A 22,109-nucleotide genomic window follows, 5' to 3' on the forward strand; every position below is an offset into this window, starting at 1 on the left:
ATACAATGAAAAGTATATGTACCATGCGATGGCCGCCTTCAATCCTGACCCCCATTGCTGACATGTTCAAGTAAGTTGCGCCCATAGAATGCTACAAAATTCTACTAAAATTTCCGTCTTTTTAGGGCCATAAATCTCAGCAACGGAGAAATTTTTACCGTATTAAATAAATTCTCCGGGGCTCTGCAGGAGCTATCGCCAATGGAGCTACCAGCTCTGTGCTTCCAGCTCTTTTCCATGTGCCAAAATGCCTCACAACTGATTGTACCGCTGCTGGCATTGGAGAAGTATTTTCAACGCAATTACTATAAGCGCTTGTTCTCAGACATGAGCAGCAACTCTACAGATTTCGACAGCATAGGTTCGCCTAATTATTTCAATAATTTACTGTGTGTCTCTTTCTATAATTTGTTAATTTTTACCATCAGATCCATTTTCGGACAAAGAGCTGCGGGAGGCCGAAGAGACTATACTCCATCATTTGAATTACTGTACTATGTATAAACTAACTGAGAAACATCTGGCCGTAATGTTGAGGGTGAATATGGGCTCTCGTAAATTGAATGAATTCTAATGTTAGTTTGTATTGGCAGAACTTCTCGCATTTGCCCGATGTCATTCTCACGCCATTCATGCTCAGCGCCATTATTTCGATGACAAGTGTGAAACGTGATCCAGAATCTGCGCGCATCTCTCGATCCATTTTGCTGCCATTCTTGCGAAATGTCATAAAGAATAATGAAGAAGAGATAACTTTGGCAGACTACTCCGTTTGGTATCGTGATTCGTTACAGCGCAAACAAGTCGACTTGCAGCAGGTCTTAACGGTGCTCATAGATCAGAACAAAGATGGAAAAGATGTGATAACACCAGGACTAGTCCACCTAGTATTTTTTCTGCTTAAATCGCACTCGCCCAAAATGCATACTCTAGCAATTACTTTTTTAACAAAGTTCATTCGCAAACGTTTCATCTTTGGGCAAGGCATCATTAGACTCCTCTCTGAGTGGATGATTGTACATCAAGATCAAAACCAGTTTTTGGGTTGGTATTGGATTCCCCATAATAATTCTTTAATAACTATGTGTTTTTTCTAGAATGTTTAACACTATTAAGTGTAGCTGGTACACCGTCTCAGAATGCACTAAATGACCTATTTCGCTACTTGTTTTTTGTTTTACTTATTTCGCTAAATCCTCTTTTTACGCAAAATGCAATAAAAGCAAGTATTAAGAATACACCAGTTAAATAGAAAATTGATTGATAAAGCGTATAAAATTATGTGGGCATAACTAAATGTTCTATATAGCTGGTAATATTCGTCGGAATATCAAAAACGAGGAATACGTAAAATAGAACTTGAACTCGTCAGTATATTTACGGTATATTTTTAAAATGAGACGGTATATTTTGGTATATTTCTAAGAGTCCGACCGTATATTTGATCGATAAGTTCACGGTAACACTGATAAGGTAAATAAATATTTCGTAAATAAATAAATTAATAGATCGCTAGATTTATCTAAATCTGGAGAGATTCAACTCCCTGCTACTGCTGAAGTGAACGCCGGATTGTCCTCTCCACAGATTTGTGACAACGAATCCAGCGGCCAAACTGACCAATCAGTCAAACAAAAAACCACGGAACATGTAAATAATGTTGAAAATGTTCGTAAAAATGTATACTTACCACCTCATTGTATACAGGGGCAAACACAGAACTGCGCAGCAAGATGCCATATTCATCGCATTTATGGAGAGACACCCAATGATAGCCATAAACTACCTCAAGGGTGATAAGCTGGCAGCTGAAGCCGCCTGGAAGCGGCTTTCAAAGGAGTTAAATAGCGTGGGTCCGCCTGTCAAAGAAGTTTGTGAGTGGAAAAGAGTAAGTGCCGAGCAATTGCGCTATGTTCCGTCATCTCACTTGGCTCTTGATAGGTATGGAAAGACTGGAAAAGCTGCATTCGTAAAAAGATTAACAATAACAGGCTGGAAGATTCAAATGCCTGCGGCAAAGGCTCGCTGTATCAGGATACACTCACTGCTCTAGAGGATGCAGTGGCCGTGATCTGTGACTTGTATGATAAGCACGACGAGGTCACAGCCACAGATGACGGTAAGACAAAAATATCAAGCCGCAAAAAATGTATGTACTATTTCTTTTTTATGTAAAGATGATGAGGAAGAAGATGACTGCTTCAGCCGGATCAATGACAGACATATCGGCGTGAAATTGGAGCGCACTAGCACTTCGCAAACTCCATCTGCCAAAAAGCGCAAGCTGGTTCAAAATGATGTAAATGAATTAGAAATTGAACACGAAAGCACGGTGCCGATTCTAATAGACATTGCAAAGGAGCTGCAGGACATGAATAGACAAACTCGCTTGAACGCCCAGCGCACAGAAGCCAATACGGACGCGCTTTTGGCTCTAGGCACACAGATCTCAGACCTAATGCAGCAACAGCTCAAGGAGCGCAAGCGTCTTAATGCTGTAATGGAGAAATTTGTTCACAAAATGGAAACAACCGACTAACTAGTTCCACTATTTTTATTATGGTTTTCTAAAGAAAATATTGAAAGTGTCCCTCAAGACCAAATGTTTGACCAGGACCAGGATCTGTCCACTTTTTCAAACATTTAAGATTATTATAGTTAATGTAAACTAGGCGCATAATGGGGGAACCATGGGCATTTTTGAGAGATGTGAAACGCCGATTGGCCAAACGATAAAATAAACAATTTGTTTCCTTTGGCAAATATTTTGATACTCAACAGACACGCAGTTGGTTTTGGCGGGAACCTTTTGAATTGAATTTTCTTGTCAAAATTGTGTAGTGTACTGTTTTTTAGTTCCAATATCGTTTCTGGGTCTTCCGTTCAACGGTTTCCGGGTCAGAGGCTCACGAATACAATTATTGATGAGCATATGAATGGGAAAATTATGCATTAATGACTATGAACTATACAATTTTTAAATAAGCTGCTTTTATAGTATTGCTAGTTAGGCTTGCGAAATGAAATAAAGTTCATATATATACAGTTGCACATATTTAATTTAAGTGCGTAGTGTAGAGCTGAACTATAAACAATCCTTCGATTTGATCACACGATTGGCCCAGGACTTGTCCACCTTTTCTGCTGATGAACTGGCCTGGATTATCGAGCACTGTGTGGATGGCATGCGACAGGGAGACGCCAAGTGCGTTGGTTGGAAGGATTTGTTGCCAGATTCACTGGCTCTGCTTTCGGCAACTCCACGTTTTATACTAAATGGGGTGGGAACCGATGGAACCGAGTATAGAAACAATACAGTGAAAAGTATATGTACCATGCGATGGCCGTCTTCAATCCTGACCCCCATTGCTGACATGTTCAAGTAAGTTGCGCCCATAGAATGCTACAAAATTCTACTAAAATTTCCGTCTTTTTAGGGCCATAAATCTCAGCAACGGAGAAATTTTTACCGTATTAAATAAATTCTCCGGGGCTCTGCAGGAGCTATCGCCAATGGAGCTACCAGCTCTGTGCTTCCAGCTCTTTTCCATGTGCCAAAATGCCTCACAACTGATTGTACCGCTGCTGGCATTGGAGAAGTATTTTCAACGCAATTACTATAAGCGCTTGTTCTCAGACATGAGCAGCAACTCTACAGATTTCGACAGCATAGGTTCGCCTAATTATTTCAATAATTTACTGTGTGTCTCTTTCTATAATTTGTTAATTTTTACCATCAGATCCATTTTCGGACAAAGAGCTGCGGGAGGCCGAAGAGACTATACTCCATCATTTGAATTACTGTACTATGTATAAACTAACTGAGAAACATCTGGCCGTAATGTTGAGGGTGAATATGGGCTCTCCTAAATTGAATGAATTCTAATGTTAGTTTGTATTGGCAGAACTTCTCGCATTTGCCCGATGTCATTCTCACGCCATTCATGCTCAGCGCCATTATTTCGATGACAAGTGTGAATCGTGATCCAGAATCTGCGCGCATCTCTCGATCCATTTTGCTGCCATTCTTGCGAAATGTCATAAAGAATAATGAAGAGGAGATAACTTTAGCAGACTACTCCGTTTGGTATCGTGATTCGTTACAGCGCAAACAAGTCGACTTGCAGCAGGTCTTAACGGTGCTCATAGATCAGAACAAAGATGGAAAAGATGTGATAACACCAGGACTAGTCCACCTAGTATTTTTTCTGCTTAAATCGCACTCGCCCAAAATGCATACTCTAGCAATTACTTTTTTAACAAAGTTCATTCGCAAACGTTTCATCTTTGGGCAAGGCATCATTAGACTCCTCTCTGAGTGGATGATTGTACATCAAGATCAAAACCAGTTTTCGGGTTGGTATTGGATTCCCCATAATAATTCTTTAATAACTATGTATTTTTTCTAGAATGTTTAACACTATTAAGTGTAGCTGGTACACCGTCTCAGAATGCACTAAATGACCTATTTCGCTACTTGTTTTTTGTTTGACTTATTTCGCTAAATCCTCTTTTTACGCAAAATGCAATAAAAGCAAGTATTAAGAATACACCAGTTAAATAGAAAATTGATTGATAAAGCGTATAAAATTATGTGGGCATGGCTAAATGTTCTATATAGCTGGTAATATTCGTCGGAATATCAAAAACGAGGAATACGTAAAATAGAACTTGAATTCGTCAGTATATTTACGGTATATTTTTAAAATGAGACGGTATATTTTGGTATATTTCTAAGAGTCCGACCGTATATTTGATCGATAAGTTCACGGTAACACTGATAAGGTAAATAAATATTTCGTAAATAAATAAATTAATAGATCGCTAGATTTATCTAAATCTGGAGAGATTCAACTCCCTGCTACTGCTGAAGTGAACGCCGGATTGTCCTCTCCACAGATTTGTGACAACGAATCCAGCGGCCAAACTGACCAATCAGTCAAACAAAAAACCACGGAACATGTAAATAATGTTGAAAATGTTCGTAAAAATGTATACTTACCACCTCATTGTATACAGGGGCAAACACAGAACTGCGCAGCAAGATGCCATATTCATCGCATTTATGGAGAGACACCCAATGATAGCCATAAACTACCTCAAGGGTGATAAGCTGGCAGCTGAAGCCGCCTGGAAGCGGCTTTCAAAGGAGTTAAATAGCGTGGGTCCGCCTGTCAAAGAAGTTTGTGAGTGGAAAAGAGTAAGTGCCGAGCAATTGCGCTATGTTCCGTCATCTCACTTGGCTCTTGATAGGTATGGAAAGCCTGGAAAAGCTGCATTCGTAAAAAGATTAACAATAACAGGCTGGAAGATTCAAATGCCTGCGGCAAAGGCTCGCTGTATCATTATACACTCACTGCTCTAGAGGATGCAGTGGCCGTGATCTGTGACTTGTATGATAAGCACGACGAGGTCACAGCCACAGATGACGGTAAGACAAAAATATCAAGCCGCAAAAAATGTATGTACTATTTCTTTTTTATGTAAAGATGATGAGGAAGAAGATGACTGCTTCAGCCGGATCAATGACAGACATATCGGCGTGAAATTGGAGCGCACTAGCACTTCGCAAACTCCATCTGCCAAAAAGCGCAAGCTGGTTCAAAATGATGTAAATGAATTAGAAATTGAACACGAGAGCACGGTGCCGATGCTAATGGACATTGCAAAGGAGCTGCAGGACATGAATAGACAAACTCGCTTGAACGCCCAGCGCACAGAAGCCAATACGGACGCGCTTTTGGCTCTAGGCACACAGATCTCAGACCTAATGCAGCAACAGCTCAAGGAGCGCAAGCGTCTTAATGCTGTAATGGAGAAATTTGTTATGAAACGCCGATTGGCCAAACGATAAAATAAACAATTTGTTTCCTTTGGCAAATATTTTGATACTCAACAGACACGCAGTTGGTTTTGGCGGGAACCTTTTGAATTGAATTTTCTTGTCAAAATTGTGTAGTGTACTGTTTTTTAGTTCCAATATCGTTTCTGGGTCTTCCGTTCAACGGTTTCCGGGTCAGAGGCTCACGAATACAATTATTGATGAGCATATGAATGGGAAAATTATGCATTAATGACTATGAACTATACAATTTTTAAATAAGCTGCTTTTATAGTATTGCTAGTTAGGCTTGCGAAATGAAATAAAGTTCATATATATACAGTTGCACATATTTAATTTAAGTGCGTAGTGTAGAGCTGAACTATAAACAATCCTTCGATTTGATCACACGATTGGCCCAGGACTTGTCCACCTTTTCTGCTGATGAACTGGCCTGGATTATCGAGCACTGTGTGGATGGCATGCGACAGGGAGACGCCAAGTGCGTTGGTTGGAAGGATTTGTTGCCAGATTCACTGGCTCTGCTTTCGGCAACTCCACGTTTTATACTAAATGGGGTGGGAACCGATGGAACCGAGTATAGAAACAATACAGTGAAAAGTATATGTACCATGCGATGGCCGCCTTCAATCCTGACCCCCATTGCTGACATGTTCAAGTAAGTTGCGCCCCACAGGAGCTATCGCCAATGGAGCTACCAGCTCTGTGCTTCCAGCTCTTTTCCATGTGCCAAAATGCCTCACAACTGATTGTACCGCTGCTGGCATTGGAGAAGTATTTTCAACGCAATTACTATAAGCGCTTGTTCTCAGACATGAGCAGCAACTCTACAGATTTCGACAGCATAGGTTCGCCTAATTATTTCAATAATTTACTGTGTGTCTCTTTCTATAATTTGTTAATTTTTACCATCAGATCCATTTTCGGACAAAGAGCTGCGGGAGGCCGAAGAGACTATACTCCATCATTTGAATTACTGTACTATGTATAAACTAACTGAGAAACATCTGGCCGTAATGTTGAGGGTGAATATGGGCTCTCCTAAATTGAATGAATTCTAATGTTAGTTTGTATTGGCAGAACTTCTCGCATTTTCCCGATGTCATTCTCACGCCATTCATGCTCAGCGCCATTATTTCGATGACAAGTGTGAATCGTGATCCAGAATCTGCGCGCATCTCTCGATCCATTTTGCTGCCATTCTTGCGAAATGTCATAAAGAATAATGAAGAAGAGATAACTTTGGCAGACTACTCCGTTTGGTATCGTGATTCGTTACAGCGCAAACAAGTCGACTTGCAGCAGGTCTTAACGGTGCTCATAGATCAGAACAAAGATGGAAAAGATGTGATAACACCAGGACTAGTCCACCTAGTATTTTTTCTGCTTAAATCGCACTCGCCCAAAATGCATACTCTAGCAATTACTTTTTTAACAAAGTTCATTCGCAAACGTTTCATCTTTGGGCAAGGCATCATTAGACTCCTCTCTGAGTGGATGATTGTACATCAAGATCAAAACCAGTTTTCGGGTTGGTATTGGATTCCCCATAATAATTCTTTAATAACTATGTATTTTTTCTAGAATGTTTAACACTATTAAGTGTAGCTGGTACACCGTCTCAGAATGCACTAAATGACCTATTTCGCTACTTGTTTTTTGTTTGACTTATTTCGCTAAATCCTCTTTTTACGCAAAATGCAATAAAAGCAAGTATTAAGAATACACCAGTTAAATAGAAAATTGATTGATAAAGCGTATAAAATTATGTGGGCATGGCTAAATGTTCTATATAGCTGGTAATATTCGTCGGAATATCAAAAACGAGGAATACGTAAAATAGAACTTGAACTCGTCAGTATATTTACGGTATATTTTTAAAATGAGACGGTATATTTTGGTATATTTCTAAGAGTCCGACCGTATATTTGATCGATAAGTTCACGGTAACACTGATAAGGTAAATAAATATTTCGTAAATAAATAAATTAATAGATCGCTAGATTTATCTAAATCTGGAGAGATTCAACTCCCTGCTACTGCTGAAGTGAACGCCGGATTGTCCTCTCCACAGATTTGTGACAACGAATCCAGCGGCCAAACTGACCAATCAGTCAAACAAAAAACCACGGAACATGTAAATAATGTTGAAAATGTTCGTAAAAATGTATACTTACCACCTCATTGTATACAGGGGCAAACACAGAACTGCGCAGCAAGATGCCATATTCATCGCATTTATGGAGAGACACCCAATGATAGCCATAAACTACCTCAAGGGTGATAAGCTGGCAGCTGAAGCCGCCTGGAAGCGGCTTTCAAAGGAGTTAAATAGCGTGGGTCCGCCTGTCAAAGAAGTTTGTGAGTGGAAAAGAGTAAGTGCCGAGCAATTGCGCTATGTTCCGTCATCTCACTTGGCTCTTGATAGGTATGGAAAGACTGGAAAAGCTGCATTCGTAAAAAGATTAACAATAACAGGCTGGAAGATTCAAATGCCTGCGGCAAAGGCTCGCTGTATCAGGATACACTCACTGCTCTAGAGGATGCAGTGGCCGTGATCTGTGACTTGTATGATAAGCACGACGAGGTCACAGCCACAGATGACGGTAAGACAAAAATATCAAGCCGCAAAAAATGTATGTACTATTTCTTTTTTATGTAAAGATGATGAGGAAGAAGATGACTGCTTCAGCCGGATCAATGACAGACATATCGGCGTGAAATTGGAGCGCACTAGCACTTCGCAAACTCCATCTGCCAAAAAGCGCAAGCTGGTTCAAAATGATGTAAATGAATTAGAAATTGAACACGAGAGCACGGTGCCGATGCTAATGGACATTGCAAAGGAGCTGCAGGACATGAATAGACAAACTCGCTTGAACGCCCAGCGCACAGAAGCCAATACGGACGCGCTTTTGGCTCTAGGCACACAGATCTCAGACCTAATGCAGCAACAGCTCAAGGAGCGCAAGCGTCTTAATGCTGTAATGGAGAAATTTGTTCACAAAATGGAAACAACCGAGTAACTGGTTCCACTATTTTTATTATGGTTTTCTAAAGAAAATATTAAAAGTGTCCCTCAAGACCAAATGTTTGACCAGGAAAGCAAGATCTGTCCACTTTTTCAAACATTTAAGATTATTATAGTAAATGTAAACTAGGCGCATAATGGGGGAACCATGGGCATTTTTGAGAGATGTGAAACGCCGATTGGCCAAACGATAAAATAAACAATTTGTTTCCTTTGGCAAATATTTTGATACTCAACAGACACGCAGTTGGTTTTGGCGGGAAACTTTTGAATTTAATTTTCTTGTCAAAATTGTGTAGTGTACTGTTTTTTAGTTCCAATATCGTTTCTGGGTCTTCCGTTCAACGGTTTCCGGGTCAGAGGCTCACGAATACAATTATTGATGAGCATATGAATGGGAAAATTATGCATTAATGACTATGAACTATACAATTTTTAAATAAGCTGCTTTTATAGTATTGCTAGTTAGGCTTGCGAAATGAAATAAAGTTCATATATATACAGTTGCACATATTTAATTTAAGTGCGTAGTGTAGAGCTGAACTATAAACAATCCTTCGATTTGATCACACGATTGGCCCAGGACTTGTCCACCTTTTCTGCTGATGAACTGGCCTGGATTATCGAGCACTGTGTGGATGGCATGCGACAGGGAGACGCCAAGTGCGTTGGTTGGAAGGATTTGTTGCCAGATTCACTGGCTCTGCTTTCGGCAACTCCACGTTTTATACTAAATGGGGTGGGAACCGATGGAACCGAGTATAGAAACAATACAGTGAAAAGTATATGTACCATGCGATGGCCGTCTTCAATCCTGACCCCCATTGCTGACATGTTCAAGTAAGTTGCGCCCATAGAATGCTACAAAATTCTACTAAAATTTCCGTCTTTTTAGGGCCATAAATCTCAGCAACGGAGAAATTTTTACCGTATTAAATAAATTCTCCGGGGCTCTGCAGGAGCTATCGCCAATGGAGCTACCAGCTCTGTGCTTCCAGCTCTTTTCCATGTGCCAAAATGCCTCACAACTGATTGTACCGCTGCTGGCATTGGAGAAGTATTTTCAACGCAATTACTATAAGCGCTTGTTCTCAGACATGAGCAGCAACTCTACAGATTTCGACAGCATAGGTTCGCCTAATTATTTCAATAATTTACTGTGTGTCTCTTTCTATAATTTGTTAATTTTTACCATCAGATCCATTTTCGGACAAAGAGCTGCGGGAGGCCGAAGAGACTATACTCCATCATTTGAATTACTGTACTATGTATAAACTAACTGAGAAACATCTGGCCGTAATGTTGAGGGTGAATATGGGCTCTCCTAAATTGAATGAATTCTAATGTTAGTTTGTATTGGCAGAACTTCTCGCATTTGCCCGATGTCATTCTCACGCCATTCATGCTCAGCGCCATTATTTCGATGACAAGTGTGAATCGTGATCCAGAATCTGCGCGCATCTCTCGATCCATTTTGCTGCCATTCTTGCGAAATGTCATATAGAATAATGAAGAAGAGATAACTTTGGCAGACTACTCCGTTTGGTATCGTGATTCGTTACAGCGCAAACAAGTCGACTTGCAGCAGGTCTTAACGGTGCTCATAGATCAGAACAAAGATGGAAAAGATGTGATAACACCAGGACTAGTCCACCTAGTATTTTTTCTGCTTAAATCGCACTCGCCCAAAATGCATACTCTAGCAATTACTTTTTTAACAAAGTTCATTCGCAAACGTTTCATCTTTGGGCAAGGCATCATTAGACTCCTCTCTGAGTGGATGATTGTACATCAAGATCAAAACCAGTTTTTGGGTTGGTATTGGATTCCCCATAATAATTCTTTAATAACTATGTGTTTTTTCTAGAATGTTTAACACTATTAAGTGTAGCTGGTACACCGTCTCAGAATGCACTAAATGACCTATTTCGCTACTTGTTTTTTGTTTTACTTATTTCGCTAAATCCTCTTTTTACGCAAAATGCAATAAAAGCAAGTATTAAGAATACACCAGTTAAATAGAAAATTGATTGATAAAGCGTATAAAATTATGTGGGCATGGCTAAATGTTCTATATAGCTGGTAATATTCGTCGGAATATCAAAAACGAGGAATACGTAAAATAGAACTTGAATTCGTCAGTATATTTACGGTATATTTTTAAAATGAGACGGTATATTTTGGTGTATTTCTAAGAGTCCGACCGTATATTTGATCGATAAGTTCACGGTAACACTGATAAGGTAAATAAATATTTCGTAAATAAATAAATTAATAGATCGCTAGATTTATCCAAATCTGGAGAAATTCAACTCCCTGCTACTGCTGAAGTGAACGCCGGATTGTCCTCTCCACAGATTTGTGACAACGAATCCAGCGGCCAAACTGACCAATCAGTCAAACAAAAAACCACGGAACATGTAAATAATGTTGAAAATGTTCGTAAAAATGTATACTTACCACCTCATTGTATACAGGGGCAAACACAGAACTGCGCAGCATGATGCCATATTCATCGCATTTATGGAGAGACACCCAATGATAGCCATAAACTACCTCAAGGGTGATAAGCTGGTACCGATGCTAATGGACATTGCAAAGGAGCTGCAGGACATGAATAGACAAACTCGCTTGAACGCCCAGCGCACAGAAGCCAATACGGACGCGCTTTTGGCTCTAGGCACACAGATCTCAGACCTAATGCAGCAACAGCTCAAGGAGCGCAAGCGTCTTAATGCTGTAATGGAGAAATTTGTTCACAAAATGGAAACAACCGACTAACTAGTTCCACTATTTTTATTATGGTTTTCTAAAGAAAATATTGAAAGTGTCCCTGAAGACCAAATGTTTGACCAGGAAAGCAAGATCTGTCCACTTTTTCAAACATTTAAGATTATTATAGTTAATGTAAACTAGGCGCATAATGGGGGAACCATGGGCATTTTTGAGAGATGTGAAACGCCGATTGGCCAAACGATAAAATAAACAATTTGTTTCCTTTGGCAAATATTTTGATACTCAACAGACACGCAGTTGGTTTTGGCGGGAACCTTTTGAATTGAATTTTCTTGTCAAAATTGTGTAGTGTACTGTTTTTTAGTTCCAATATCGTTTCTGGGTCTTCCGTTCAACGGTTTCCGGGTCAGAGGCTCACGAATACAATTATTGATGAGCATATGAATGGGAAAATTATGCATTAATGACTATGAACTATACAATTTTTAAATAAGCTGCTTTTATAGTATTGCTAGTTAGGCTTGCGAAATGAAATAAAGTTCATATATATACAGTTGCACATATATAATTTAAGCGCATTAACATAAATATGAGCCTCTATATGTCACGATTTTACTATTTTTAAATATATTTAATTCTATAATTTATTTTAAACACCATGTCTAGCTCACACACCTTGCAAATTTGTATGCTTTTTATAGTATTTTCCAGTATTTTTCAAGACGCGCTATGGAGTTGCAGCAATGTAGAAATTTTAATTTTATAAGCAATAAAGTAAAAGGTGTCCTTAGAATGAAACAATCTTGTTGAGAGTAGATTCATCAATCGGATACAATTATTTTTTCAAGGATGGGGGTCCCAGCTAGCTAGTAATATTGAACCGAATATAGAAAACGAGGAGTATGATGGAATCTGGTATATTATTGGTATGTTTTGAAAATGTGAAGTGTATTTCGGTATATTTCTGAGCAAGCCAGCTGGCGCGGATTTCGTTTTTGTTTATTGTTTATTATTAAATTTGTTTATTGCGAAAAAATGTCGCGGGATTCACTAGAGCTGCAGGTGCGAAAGTACGGCGAAAGAGGGCAGAGAGATGAACTGGAGTTGCTTATTAAAAATACTTCAGTAAAACAGGTAGGTCTCAAATTGTGTGTGCAAGGCATCAACAAGTCGTCCTTACCATAGACGTGCTGCCTTCGTGCATTTCACCAGCACCGCGTCTGGCATGCCCCATCGACTAATATTGTTTCATCAGTTAACAGACACTCTGAATGCCACGATATCCCGAAGTGAAGGTATCAATTTCTGGAACTACTTTCTGCTTGCCTGCGACACTGAGAGCGAGGAGTCCAAGAAGAAACGTTTCGCGCTCGTCCAATGTTTTATGGACTATTAAGTGTAGCTGGTACACCGTCTCAGAATGCACTAAATGACCTATTTCGCTACTTGTTTTTTGTTTGACTTATTTCGCTAAAACCTCTTTTTACGCAAAATGCAATAAAAGCAAGTATTAAGAATACACCAGTTAAATAGAAAATTGATTGATAAAGCGTATAAAATTATGTGGGCATGGCTAAATGTTCTATATAGCTGGTAATATTCGTCGGAATATCAAAAACGAGGAATACGTAAAATAGAACTTGAATTCGTCAGTATATTTACGGCATATTTTTAAAATGAGACGGTATATTTTGGTATATTTCTAAGAGTCCGACCGTATATTTGATCGATAAGTTCACCGTAACACTGATAAGGTAAATAAATATTTCGTAAATAAATAAATTAATAGATCGCTAGATTTATCTAAATCTGGAGAGATTCAACTCCCTGCTACTGCTGAAGTGAACGCCGGATTGTCCTCTCCACAGATTTGTGACAACGAATCCAGCGGCCAAACTGACCAATCAGTCAAACAAAAAACCACGGAACATGTAAATAATGTTGAAAATGTTCGTACAAATTTATACTTACCACCTCATTGTATACAGGGGCAAACACAGAACTGCGCAGCAAGATGCCATATTCATCGCATTTATGGAGAGACACCCAATGATAGCCAAAAACTACCTCAAGGATGATAAGCTGGCAGCTGAAGCCGCCTGGAAGCGGCTTTCAAAGGAGTTAAATAGCGTGGGTCCGCCTGTCAAAGAAGTTTGTGAGTGGAAAAGAGTAAGTGCCGAGCAATTGCGCTATGTTCCGTCATCTCACTTGGCTCTTGATAGGTATGGAAAGACTGGAAAAGCTGCATTCGTAAAAAGATTAACAATAACAGGCTGGAAGATTCAAATGCCTGCGGCAAAGGCTCGCTGTATCAGGATACACTCACTGCTCTAGAGGATGCAGTGGCCGTGATCTGTGACTTGTATGATAAGCCCGACAGAGTAGTCGAATCTCGTCCAAAGGCACGTCCTGAAATTTCCAACCGTTTGCAACTGCAGGACATCAAGACCGACCACGACGAGGTCACAGCCACAGATGACAGTAAGACAAAAATATCAAGCCGCAAAAAATGTATGTACTATTTCTTTTTTATGTAAAGATGATGAGAAAGAAGATGACTGCTTCAGCCGGATCAATGACAGACATATCGGCGTGAAATTGGAGCGCACTAGCACTTCGCAAACTCCATCTGCCAAAAAGCGCAAGCTGGTGCAAAATGATGTAAATGAATTAGAAATTGAACACGAGAGCACGGTGCCGATGCTAATGGACATTGCAAAGGAGCTGCAGGACATGAATAGACAAACTCGCTTGAACGCCCAGCGCACAGAAGCCAATACGGACGCGCTTTTGGCTCTAGGCACACAGATCTCAGACCTAATGCAGCAACAGCTCAAGGAGCGCAAGCGTCTTAATGCTGTAATGGAGAAATTTGTTCACAAAATGGAAACAACCGACTAACTAGTTCCACTATTTATACCCGATACTCAAAATGAGTATTGGGGTATATTAGATTTGTGGTAAAAGTGGATGTGTGTAACGTCCAGAAGGAATCGTTTCCGACCCCATAAAGTATATATATTCTTGATCAGCATCAATAGCCGATTCGATTGAGCCATGTCTGTCTGTCCGTCTGTCCGTCCGTCCGTCTGTCCGTCCCCTTCAGCGCCTAGTGCTCAAAGACTATAAGAGCTAGAGCAACGATGTTTTGGATCCAGACTTCTGTGATATGTCACTGCTACAAAAATATTTCAAAACTTCGCCCCGCCCACTTCCGCCCCCACAAAGGACGAAAATCTGTGGCATCCACATTTTTAAAGATACGATAAAGCCAAAAACGCAGAATCGTAGAGGATGACTATATGTTCTAGAGTGTAAAATCTCAACCAGATCGTATAATTATTATAGCCAGAATCAAGAAAACAATTTCATTCTTTCTCGCTCTGTCTCTCTCTAACACACAGGTTTCATGGTCGGTTTTGCCAATTGCAAAATATGAGTTCAAGGATCTCAGAACCTATAAGAGCCAGAGCAACCAAATTTGGTATCCACACTCCTGTGATATCGGACCTTGACCGTTTCGTGTCCAAATTTCGCCACACCCCCTTCCGCCCCCGCAAAGGACGAAAATCTGGGGCATCCACAAATCTCAGAGACTATTAAAGCTAGAGTAACCAAATTTGGTATCCGCACTTCTGTTAGATCTCACTATAAAACGTATATCTCAGAATTTCGCCCCACCCCCTTCCGCCCCCACAAAGGACGAAAATCTGTGGCATCCACATTTTTAAAGATACGATAAAACCAAAAACGCAGAATCGTAGAGGATGACTATATGCTCTAGAGTGTAAAATCTCAACCAGATCGTATAATTATTATAGCCAGAATCAAGAAAACAATTTCATTCTTTCTCGCTCTGTTTCATGTACGAAAATCTGGGGCATCCACAAATCTCAGAGACTATTAAGGCTAGAGTAACCAAATTTGGTATCCGCACTTCTGTTAGATCTCACTATAAAACGTATATCTCAGAATTTCGCCCCACCCCCTTCCGCCCCCACAAAGGACGAAAATCTGTTGCATCCACAATATTGCAGATTCGAGAAAACTAAAAACGCAGAATCATAGATAATGACCATATCTATCAGATTGCTGAATCTGGATCAGATCGGATCATTTTTATACCCAAAATGAACAAATCAATTTGCACTGGCTACGCAGCGCCCGACGTCACGCTCAGACTGATTTTCTGTCTCTCTCGCACGCACTCTTTGTCGTGTCGTTTAATATTAGCGGAATCAAGAAAACAATTTCATTCTTTCTCGCTCTGTTTCATGTACGAAAATCTGGGGCATCCACAAATCTCAGAGACTATTAAGGCTAGAGTAACCAAATTTGGTATCCGCACTTCTGTTAGATCTCACTATAAAACGTATATCTCAGATTTTCGCCCCACCCCCTTCCGCCCCCACAAAGGACGAAAATCTGTTGCATCCACAATATTGCAGATTCGAGAAAACTAAAAACGCAGAATCATAGATAATGACAATATCTATCAGATTGCTGAATCTGGATCAGATCGGATCATTTTTATACCCAAAAGGAACAAATCAATTTGCACTGGCTACGCAGCACCCGACGTCACGCTCAGACTGATTTTCTGTCTCTCTCGCACGCACTCTTTGTCGTGTCGTTTAATATTAGCGGCGTCTGCCGGAGGAGAGCCATACTGACTAAGTATCGGGTATAACTGTAGAGTTGCGGTGTCCGCAGCAACTCACAACGTTCCCCCTTGTTTTATTATGGTTTTCTAAAAAAAAAATATTGAAAGTGTCCCTCAAGACCAAATGTTTGACCAGGAAAGCAAGATCTGTCCACTTTTTCAAACATTTAAGATTATTATAGTTAATGTAAACTAGGCGCATAATGGGGGAACCATGGGCATTTTTGAGAGATGTGAAACGCCGATTGGCCAAACGATAAAATAAACAATTTGTTTCCTTTGGCAAATATTTTGATACTCAACAGACACGCAGTTGGTTTTGGCGGGAACCTTTTGAATTGAATTTTCTTGTCAAAATTGTGTAGTGTACTGTTTTTTAGTTCCAATATCGTTTCTGGGTCTTCCGTTCAACGGTTTCCGGGTCAGAGGCTCACGAATACAATTATTGATGAGCATATGAATGGGAAAATTATGCATTAATGACTATGAACTATACAATTTTTAAATAAGCTGCTTTTATAGTATTGCTAGTTAGGCTTGCGAAATGAAATAAAGTTCATATATATACAGTTGCACATTTTTAATTTAAGTGCGTAGTGTAGAGCTGAACTATAAACAATCCTTCGATTTGATCACACGATTGGCCCAGGACTTGTCCACCTTTTCTGCTGATGAACTGGCCTGGATTATTGAGCACTGTGTGGATGGCATGCGACAGGGAGACGCCAAGTGCGTTGGTTGGAAGGATTTGTTGCCAGATTCACTGGCTCTGCTTTCGGCAACTCCACGTTTTATACTAAATGGGGTGGGAACCGACGGAACCGAGTATAGAAACAATACAGTGAAAAGTATATGTACCATGCGATGGCCGTCTTCAATCCTGACCCCCATTGCTGACATGTTCAAGTAAGTTGCGCCCATAGAATGCTAAAAAATTCTACTAAAATTTCCGTCTTTTTAGGGCCATAAATCTCAGCAACGGAGAAATTTTTACCGTATTAAATAAATTCTCCGGGGCTCTGCAGGAGCTATCGCCAATGGAGCTACCAGCTCTGTGCTTCCAGCTCTTTTCCATGTGCCAAAATGCCTCACAACTGATTGTACCGCTGCTGGCATTGGAGAAGTATTTTCAACGCAATTACTATAAGCGCTTGTTCTCAGACATGAGCAGCAACTCTACAGATTTCGACAGCATAGGTTCGCCTAATTATTTCAATAATTTACTGTGTGTCTCTTTCTATAATTTGTTAATTTTTACCATCAGATCCATTTTCGGACAAAGAGCTGCGGGAGGCCGAAGAGACTATACTCCATCATTTGAATTACTGTACTATGTATAAACTAACTGAGAAACATCTGGCCGTAATGTTGAGGGTGAATATGGGCTCTCCTAAATTGAATGAATTCTAATGTTAGTTTGTATTGGCAGAACTTCTCGCATTTGCCCGATGTCATTCTCACGCCATTCATGCTCAGCGCCATTATTTCGATGACAAGTGTGAATCGTGATCCAGAATCTGCGCGCATCTCTCGATGCATTTTGCTGCCATTCTTGCGAAATGTCATAAAGAATAATGAAGAAGAGATAACTTTGGCAGACTACTCCGTTTGGTATCGTGATTCGTTACAGCGCAAACAAGTCGACTTGCAGCAGGTCTTAACGGTGCTCATAGATCAGAACAAAGATGGAAAAGATGTGATAACACCAGGACTAGTCCACCTAGTATTTTTTCTGCTTAAATCGCACTCGCCCAAAATGCATACTCTAGCAATTACTTTTTTAACAAAGTTCATTCGCAAACGTTTCATCTTTGGGCAAGGCATCATTAGACTCCTCTCTGAGTGGATGATTGTACATCAAGATCAAAACCAGTTTTCGGGTTGGTATTGGATTCCCCATAATAATTCTTTAATAACTATGTATTTTTTCTAGAATGTTTAACACTATTAAGTGTAGCTGGTACACCGTCTCAGAATGCACTAAATGACCTATTTCGCTACTTGTTTTTTGTTTGACTTATTTCGCTAAATCCTCTTTTTACGCAAAATGCAATAAAAGCAAGTATTAAGAATACACCAGTTAAATAGAAAATTGATTGATAAAGCGTATAAAATTATGTGGGCATGGCTAAATGTTCTATATAGCTGGTAATATTCGTCGGAATATCAAAAACGAGGAATACGTAAAATAGAACTTGAATTCGTCAGTATATTTACGGTATATTTTTAAAATGAGACGGTATATTTTGGTATATTTCTAAGAGTCCGACCGTATATTTGATCGATAAGTTCACGGTAACACTGATAAGGTAAATAAATATTTCGTAAATAAATAAATTAATAGATCGCTAGATTTATCTAAATCTGGAGAGATTCAACTCCCTGCTACTGCTGAAGTGAACGCCGGATTGTCCTCTCCACAGATTTGTGACAACGAATCCAGCGGCCAAACTGACCAATCAGTCAAACAAAAAACCACGGAACATGTAAATAATGTTGAAAATGTTCGTAAAAATGTATACTTACCACCTCATTGTATACAGGGGCAAACACAGAACTGCGCAGCAAGATGCCATATTCATCGCATTTATGGAGAGACACCCAATGATAGCCATAAACTACCTCAAGGGTGATAAGCTGGTGCCGATGCTAATGGACATTGCAAAGGAGCTGCAGGACATGAATAGACAAACTCGCTTGAACGCCCAGCGCACAGAAGCCAATACGGACGCGCTTTTGGCTCTAGGCACACAGATCTCAGACCTAATGCAGCAACAGCTCAAGGAGCGCAAGCGTCTTAATGCTGTAATGGAGAAATTTGTTCACAAAATGGAAACAACCGACTAACTAGTTCCACTATTTATACCCGATACTCAAAATGAGTATTGGGGTATATTAGATTTGTGGTAAAAGTGGATGTGTGTAACGTCCAGAAGGAATCGTTTCCGACCCCATAAAGTATATATATTCTTGATCAGCATCAATAGCCGAGTCGATTGAGCCATGTCTGTCTGTCCGTCTGTCCGTCCCCTTCAGCGCCTAGTGCTCAAAGACTATAAGAGCTAGAGCAACGATGTTTTGGATCCAGACTTCTGTGATATGTCACTGCTACAAAAATATTTCAAAACTTCGCCCCGCCCACTTCCGCCCCCACAAAGGACGAAAATCTGTGGCATCCACATTTTTAAAGATACGATACGCAGAATCGTAGAGGATGACTATATGTTCTAGAGTGTAAAATCTCAACCAGATCGTATAATTATTATAGCCAGAATCAAGAAAACAATTTCATTCTTTCTCGCTCTGTTTCATGTACGAAAATCTGGGGCATCCACAAATCTCAGAGACTATTAAGGCTAGAGTAACCAAATTTGGTATTCGCACTTCTGTTAGATCTCACTATAAAACGTATATCTCAGAATTTCGCCCCACCCCCTTCCGCCCCCACAAAGGACGAAAATCTGTTGCATTCACAATATTGCAGATTCGAGAAAACTAAAAACGCAGAATCATAGATAATGACCATATCTATCAGATTGCTGAATCTGGATCAGATCGGATCATTTTTATACCCAAAATGAACAAATCAATTTGCACTGGCTACGCAGCGCCCGACGTCACGCTCAGACTGATTTTCTGTCTCTCTCGCACGCACTCTTTGTCGTGTCGTTTAATATTAGCGGCGTCTGCCGGAGGAGAGCCATACTGACTAAGTATCGGGTATAACTGTAGAGTTGCGGTGTCCGCAGCAACTCACAACGTTCCCCCTTGTTTTATTATGGTTTTCTAAAGAAAATATTGAAAGTGTCCCTCAAGACCAAATGTTTGACCAGGAAAGCAAGATCTGTCCACTTTTTCAAACATTTAAGATTATTATAGTTAATGTAAACTAGGCGCATAATGGGGGAACCATGGGCATTTTTGAGAGATGTGAAACGCCGATTGGCCAAACGATAAAATAAACAATTTGTTTCCTTTGGCAAATATTTTGATACTCAACAGACACGCAGTTGGTTTTGGCGGGAACCTTTTGAATTGAATTTTCTTGTCAAAATTGTGTAGTGTACTGTTTTTTAGTTCCAATATCGTTTCTGGGTCTTCCGTTCAACGGTTTCCGGGTCAGAGGCTCACGAATACAATTATTGATGAGCATATGAATGGGAAAATTATGCATTAATGACTATGAACTATACAATTTTTAAATAAGCTGCTTTTATAGTATTGCTAGTTAGGCTTGCGAAATGAAATAAAGTTCATATATATACAGTTGCACATTTTTAATTTAAGTGCGTAGTGTAGAGCTGAACTATAAACAATCCTTCGATTTGATCACACGATTGGCCCAGGACTTGTCCACCTTTTCTGCTGATGAACTGGCCTGGATTATTGAGCACTGTGTGGATGGCATGCGACAGGGAGACGCCAAGTGCGTTGGTTGGAAGGATTTGTTGCCAGATTCACTGGCTCTGCTTTCGGCAACTCCACGTTTTATACTAAATGGGGTGGGAACCGATGGAACCGAGTATAGAAACAATACAGTGAAAAGTATATGTACCATGCGATGGCCGTCTTCAATCCTGACCCCCATTGCTGACATGTTCAAGTAAGTTGCGCCCATAGAATGCTAAAAAATTCTACTAAAATTTCCGTCTTTTTAGGGCCATAAATCTCAGCAACGGAGAAATTTTTACCGTATTAAATAAATTCTCCGGGGCTCTGCAGGAGCTATCGCCAATGGAGCTACCAGCTCTGTGCTTCCAGCTCTTTTCCATGTGCCAAAATGCCTCACAACTGATTGTACCGCTGCTGGCATTGGAGAAGTATTTTCAACGCAATTACTATAAGCGCTTGTTCTCAGACATGAGCAGCAACTCTACAGATTTCGACAGCATAGGTTCGCCTAATTATTTCAATAATTTACTGTGTGTCTCTTTCTATAATTTGTTAATTTTTACCATCAGATCCATTTTCGGACAAAGAGCTGCGGGAGGCCGAAGAGACTATACTCCATCATTTGAATTACTGTACTATGTATAAACTAACTGAGAAACATCTGGCCGTAATGTTGAGGGTGAATATGGGCTCTCCTAAATTGAATGAATTCTAATGTTAGTTTGTATTGGCAGAACTTCTCGCATTTGCCCGATGTCATTCTCACGCCATTCATGCTCAGCGCCATTATTTCGATGACAAGTGTGAATCGTGATCCAGAATCTGCGCGCATCTCTCGATCCATTTTGCTGCCATTCTTGCGAAATGTCATAAAGAATAATGAAGAAGAGATAACTTTGGCAGACTACTCCGTTTGGTATCGTGATTCGTTACAGCGCAAACAAGTCGACTTGCAGCAGGTCTTAACGGTGCTCATAGATCAGAACAAAGATGGAAAAGATGTGATAACACCAGGACTAGTCCACCTAGTATTTTTTCTGCTTAAATCGCACTCGCCCAAAATGCATACTCTAGCAATTACTTTTTTAACAAAGTTCATTCGCAAACGTTTCATCTTTGGGCAAGGCATCATTAGACTCCTCTCTGAGTGGATGATTGTACATCAAGATCAAAACCAGTTTTCGGGTTGGTATTGGATTCCCCATAATAATTCTTTAATAACTATGTATTTTTTCTAAAATGTTTAACACTATTAAGTGTAGCTGGTACACCGTCTCAGAATGCACTAAATGACCTATTTCGCTACTTGTTTTTTGTTTGACTTATTTCGCTAAATCCTCTTTTTACGCAAAATGCAATAAAAGCAAGTATTAAGAATACACCAGTTAAATAGAAAATTGATTGATAAAGCGTATAAAATTATGTGGGCATGGCTAAATGTTCTA

General features: G+C 39.9%; 8 protein-coding genes across 11 annotated transcripts; all 8 read left to right on the top strand.

Moving 5' to 3' along the window:
• The first annotated feature begins 1,399 nt into the window (after nucleotides 1–1,399).
• On the top strand, nucleotides 1,400–2,778 carry LOC117188368. The gene is made up of 5 exons (XM_033392102.1): nucleotides 1,400–1,473; nucleotides 1,588–1,650; nucleotides 1,708–1,888; nucleotides 1,942–2,119; nucleotides 2,178–2,778. Coding segments are annotated over exons 2-5 (723 nt in total). The 5' UTR covers nucleotides 1,400–1,473; nucleotides 1,588–1,648; the 3' UTR covers nucleotides 2,540–2,778.
• Nucleotides 2,779–2,886: 108 nt separating this feature from the next.
• On the top strand, nucleotides 2,887–4,538 carry LOC117188356 (Fanconi anemia group I protein homolog). The gene is made up of 5 exons (XM_033392087.1): nucleotides 2,887–3,382; nucleotides 3,438–3,673; nucleotides 3,741–3,850; nucleotides 3,906–4,356; nucleotides 4,410–4,538. The coding sequence occupies exons 1-5, from the start codon at nucleotides 3,186–3,188 to the stop codon at nucleotides 4,490–4,492; spliced, it is 1,077 nt and encodes a 358-aa protein (XP_033247978.1). The 5' UTR covers nucleotides 2,887–3,185; the 3' UTR covers nucleotides 4,493–4,538.
• A 177-nt stretch (nucleotides 4,539–4,715) lies between these two features.
• On the top strand, nucleotides 4,716–5,900 carry LOC117188370. Its single transcript, XM_033392104.1, has 5 exons — nucleotides 4,716–4,785; nucleotides 4,900–4,962; nucleotides 5,020–5,200; nucleotides 5,254–5,431; nucleotides 5,490–5,900. Coding segments are annotated over exons 2-5 (726 nt in total). The 5' UTR covers nucleotides 4,716–4,785; nucleotides 4,900–4,960; the 3' UTR covers nucleotides 5,855–5,900.
• A 1,828-nt stretch (nucleotides 5,901–7,728) lies between these two features.
• Nucleotides 7,729–9,113, top strand: LOC117188369. Its single transcript, XM_033392103.1, has 5 exons — nucleotides 7,729–7,802; nucleotides 7,917–7,979; nucleotides 8,037–8,217; nucleotides 8,271–8,448; nucleotides 8,507–9,113. Coding segments are annotated over exons 2-5 (723 nt in total). The 5' UTR covers nucleotides 7,729–7,802; nucleotides 7,917–7,977; the 3' UTR covers nucleotides 8,869–9,113.
• A 96-nt stretch (nucleotides 9,114–9,209) lies between these two features.
• On the top strand, nucleotides 9,210–10,807 carry LOC117188365 (Fanconi anemia group I protein homolog). Its single transcript, XM_033392098.1, has 5 exons — nucleotides 9,210–9,713; nucleotides 9,769–10,004; nucleotides 10,072–10,181; nucleotides 10,237–10,687; nucleotides 10,741–10,807. Exons 1-4 carry the CDS (start codon nucleotides 9,517–9,519, stop codon nucleotides 10,375–10,377), a joined length of 684 nt encoding a protein of 227 aa, XP_033247989.1. The 5' UTR covers nucleotides 9,210–9,516; the 3' UTR covers nucleotides 10,378–10,687; nucleotides 10,741–10,807.
• Nucleotides 10,808–11,131: 324 nt separating this feature from the next.
• LOC117188362 lies at nucleotides 11,132–19,159 on the top strand. Of its 4 annotated transcripts, XM_033392096.1 has the most exons (6): nucleotides 11,132–11,293; nucleotides 11,351–11,447; nucleotides 13,695–13,778; nucleotides 13,832–14,090; nucleotides 14,149–14,303; nucleotides 18,913–19,159. In XM_033392096.1, coding segments are annotated over exons 1-6 (804 nt in total). In that variant the 5' UTR covers nucleotides 11,132–11,291; the 3' UTR covers nucleotides 19,120–19,159. The 4 variants fall into 4 exon arrangements, with proteins under 4 accessions (XP_033247987.1, XP_033247985.1, XP_033247986.1 ...); XM_033392094.1 differs by lacking the exon at nucleotides 18,913–19,159 and having other exon boundaries at nucleotides 11,133–11,293; nucleotides 14,149–14,546; XM_033392095.1 differs by lacking the exons at nucleotides 11,351–11,447; nucleotides 18,913–19,159 and having other exon boundaries at nucleotides 11,133–11,293; nucleotides 13,598–13,778; nucleotides 14,149–14,546.
• LOC117188358 (Fanconi anemia group I protein homolog) lies at nucleotides 16,312–18,334 on the top strand. The gene is made up of 5 exons (XM_033392089.1): nucleotides 16,312–17,178; nucleotides 17,234–17,469; nucleotides 17,537–17,646; nucleotides 17,702–18,152; nucleotides 18,206–18,334. Exons 1-5 carry the CDS (start codon nucleotides 16,982–16,984, stop codon nucleotides 18,286–18,288), a joined length of 1,077 nt encoding a protein of 358 aa, XP_033247980.1. The 5' UTR covers nucleotides 16,312–16,981; the 3' UTR covers nucleotides 18,289–18,334.
• Nucleotides 19,160–20,053: 894 nt separating the features above from the next.
• Nucleotides 20,054–22,031, top strand: LOC117188361 (Fanconi anemia group I protein homolog). Its single transcript, XM_033392092.1, has 5 exons — nucleotides 20,054–20,875; nucleotides 20,931–21,166; nucleotides 21,234–21,343; nucleotides 21,399–21,849; nucleotides 21,903–22,031. The coding sequence occupies exons 1-5, from the start codon at nucleotides 20,679–20,681 to the stop codon at nucleotides 21,983–21,985; spliced, it is 1,077 nt and encodes a 358-aa protein (XP_033247983.1). The 5' UTR covers nucleotides 20,054–20,678; the 3' UTR covers nucleotides 21,986–22,031.
• The last annotated feature ends 78 nt before the right edge of the window (nucleotides 22,032–22,109 follow it).

Source organism: Drosophila miranda, chromosome 3, assembly GCF_003369915.1.
Source record: "Drosophila miranda strain MSH22 chromosome 3, D.miranda_PacBio2.1, whole genome shotgun sequence".
Lineage (NCBI taxonomy): Eukaryota > Metazoa > Arthropoda > Insecta > Diptera > Drosophilidae > Drosophila > Drosophila miranda.